Source organism: Ictalurus punctatus, chromosome 28 (assembly GCF_001660625.3).
Source record: "Ictalurus punctatus breed USDA103 chromosome 28, Coco_2.0, whole genome shotgun sequence".
Classification (NCBI taxonomy): Eukaryota; Metazoa; Chordata; class Actinopteri; order Siluriformes; family Ictaluridae; genus Ictalurus; species Ictalurus punctatus.
The window spans coordinates 16630958-16633457 of NC_030443.2; the positions used below are offsets into that span (position 1 = coordinate 16630958).

Here is a 2500-nt window from a genome sequence, read left to right on the forward strand (position 1 = left end):
CTTTAGAATTGTCTACATTTCCGCATGACCTAAAACATGATCGGATTTTCAGACGGGTCCTAAACGTCGATAAAAGAGAACCCAGTTCAACAAATGAGACGGAAATGTTGTACCCGGTCATTTCTTTATCGAGGAAAATGATCCGATATCTTATGAGTGGGGTACAAAAGTATGTGAACCTTCTGTGTTCAGTACGCGGTGTGAACCCCCTTAACTGCAGCTAAACGTTTCCGGTTATTCATTTCAGCTTCAGCTCTGGGATGTTGGTCCGTTTCATCACATTCCGGTCCTTCCACAGCGTCACGTTGTGATTTATGGTGAAAATCCGATGCTGTTTTCGCTCGTATTTGTGTAGTGAATTCACAAACTTGCACGCACCACCGTGTAAATGTTTGCGTTTTTGTTATATTCTGCCTTTCAAATGCATAAACGTCTGCAAACGCTGACATCGGAAAGTTCTCAGTCCGGCTAAAGATGCCGTTCGAGCTTATCATGCTTCGCTGTTCATTCTGTCTAGAGGTTAAAGGTCATTTATCCCCGCCCCCCATTTGACCCCCTCTCTTTGTACTTTAACTTGGTTCTGTCGCTCTTGACTTCATCCAATCCCCCCCATTTTTTCTCTCTCTCATTGCGGACAGGCCTGTCTCACCTCCGGCCCTCTTTTCTCTCTCTCGCACTCACCCCTTCCTCAGGCCATTGTAAGTACAGCATGAAGCCGCTCTGCAGCTCTCTTTCTCCGTCTCTTGCTTCACGGTGCAGCTCGCATGCTGATGCTAAGACATACCCGTAGAGCCGCCGCATGATGAGCGTTTACTGCTTCAAGCGCCAATCAGGAAGCGTTCGAGGCACATTGACATTTACATATCCATCTTTTGGAAATGTTACGATTCAACAAACCACTGTTATTATTATTATTATTATTATTATTATAGGAGCGTATAACTCATAAACTCGTTAGCTAGCCCAGACGCTCCAGCGTGTGTTTTGGTTGTTCTGGAAACCTAATTGGCTAAAATATGGTTGCTGAATGAATTTCTGTAACCATGTTATTATCCTATTCCTAAAAGTTTCTGAACTAGCACATCTTTCTTTTTTCTTCTTCTTAAAGAGAGAGAGAGAGAGAGATGAGGAACGGGAATCCATTCCATAGATCGATGCATGGTCACTTGACTGGGTGCCTGTTCATCAGCTAACTAACGCTAATGAGGTCTTTAATGCTAATGAGTAAAGACATGGTTTATGCGAGAGCTTGTTGCCAGCGTCTACGCGGCCGATTCGGAGAAATCGAAAACCCCATTCGATCTGGAAAAGAAACTAAATGAGAACGCGGTATCAGCTATTTTTTTTTTTTTTTTTTTTTTGTTCCAGTTGGGAGTGGTTTACGGTCGGTCGCTCTCGGGGCATCGTTACAGCCGACGATCTGGATCGACTCGTCCATTCGATGCTGCCGAAAACTGCAGTGAAATGCGCGCAGTGGGTTCACGTTAATCAGGATTTCTGAGTCTTTTTTTTTTTTTTTTTTTTAAGATTGTTGCAGCCCAAAACGCTCGATTTTCCTGTGGCTTTTTTTTCTAAATTTGCTATGCTAACTTGCGGAGTTTTTTGTGTTTTAAAACAACATTTTTAATTTTTTTTTACTCGAATCGGCGAAATTGCAATCAGACGAAATTGTTTTGCACGCCTGTTCGCGGCGATGTTCGTTGGTAAACGAGACGTTTTAGCTGTACTCGTGTTCGGCGCACGTGAATCGAAGACGGCGTCACGTGACGCGTCTCGGAACGACTCTGCGGTAATTTTGAAAAATCGCACGCTCCTTCGAGGATCGCGGCGTTTACTCGATTTTGCATCCATTTCTGCGATCGCGAAATCCTGGAGGTACTGAGTAATGAGTGTGCTCTGTGCTGCCCCCTGTTGGCCAATGCGTTCAACAGCATGTGATAATATTGTATTAGGTATATATTGTAAGGTCATTATTATTATCCTCTGTAATTGGGTGTGGTAATGTGTTTCAGCTCCACTAGAGGGAGCTCCGTAGCTTAAAAAAAAAAAAAATCATCTCTGTGTGTGTGTGTGTGTGTGTATATCTAAATGTGCACTTCTGTCCCTTGCAGTCGGTTCTGCTGAAGCGGAAGTGCGAGGAACATTTGTGAGTAATTAATGGTTATACTTGGCACACTTTTCTGTCAATCACCTAACACCATTTTGGAAAGCATTTCCATCCTCTGTTTTTGCTCTGGATGATTTAGAGACAAATTGAGGGACGCATCCACCGAGCTGCAGAAGAAGAGCGCCATCATCGAAGACCTGGAGCCCAAATATAACGCGAGTGGTGAGTTCTGCCGGAGTTTCACACAAACGGACGACCTTCATCGACTGTAAACGTACAGAACTACAGAGAGTCGCAGAATTCTCCTAAAATGTCGATTCCTCCAGATGTTTTACAGCTTGTCTGCTTTTAGCTCAGAGGATCGAGGAACTGGAGGAGGCTCTGAAGAAGAAA

The 2500-nt window shown here is 43.9% G+C and overlaps 1 protein-coding gene across 4 annotated transcripts in view; it reads left to right on the forward strand.

Annotated features, from left to right (window-relative positions):
* Positions 1–2500, forward strand: part of hook3 (hook microtubule-tethering protein 3) — a 35061-nt gene that overhangs the window by 22952 nt on the left and 9609 nt on the right. For 3 of the 4 annotated variants that reach the window (XM_053676933.1, XM_053676934.1, XM_053676935.1), the window contains exons 17-19: positions 2112–2146; positions 2247–2329; positions 2460–2500. The exon at positions 2460–2500 is cut by the window's right edge and continues 60 nt beyond it. In XM_053676933.1, coding sequence (XP_053532908.1) covers positions 2112–2146; positions 2247–2329; positions 2460–2500 — 159 coding nt within the window. Of the gene's footprint in view, positions 1–2111; positions 2147–2246; positions 2330–2433 lie in introns of all 4 variants that reach the window. The other variant, XM_053676936.1, reaches the window with a different exon arrangement.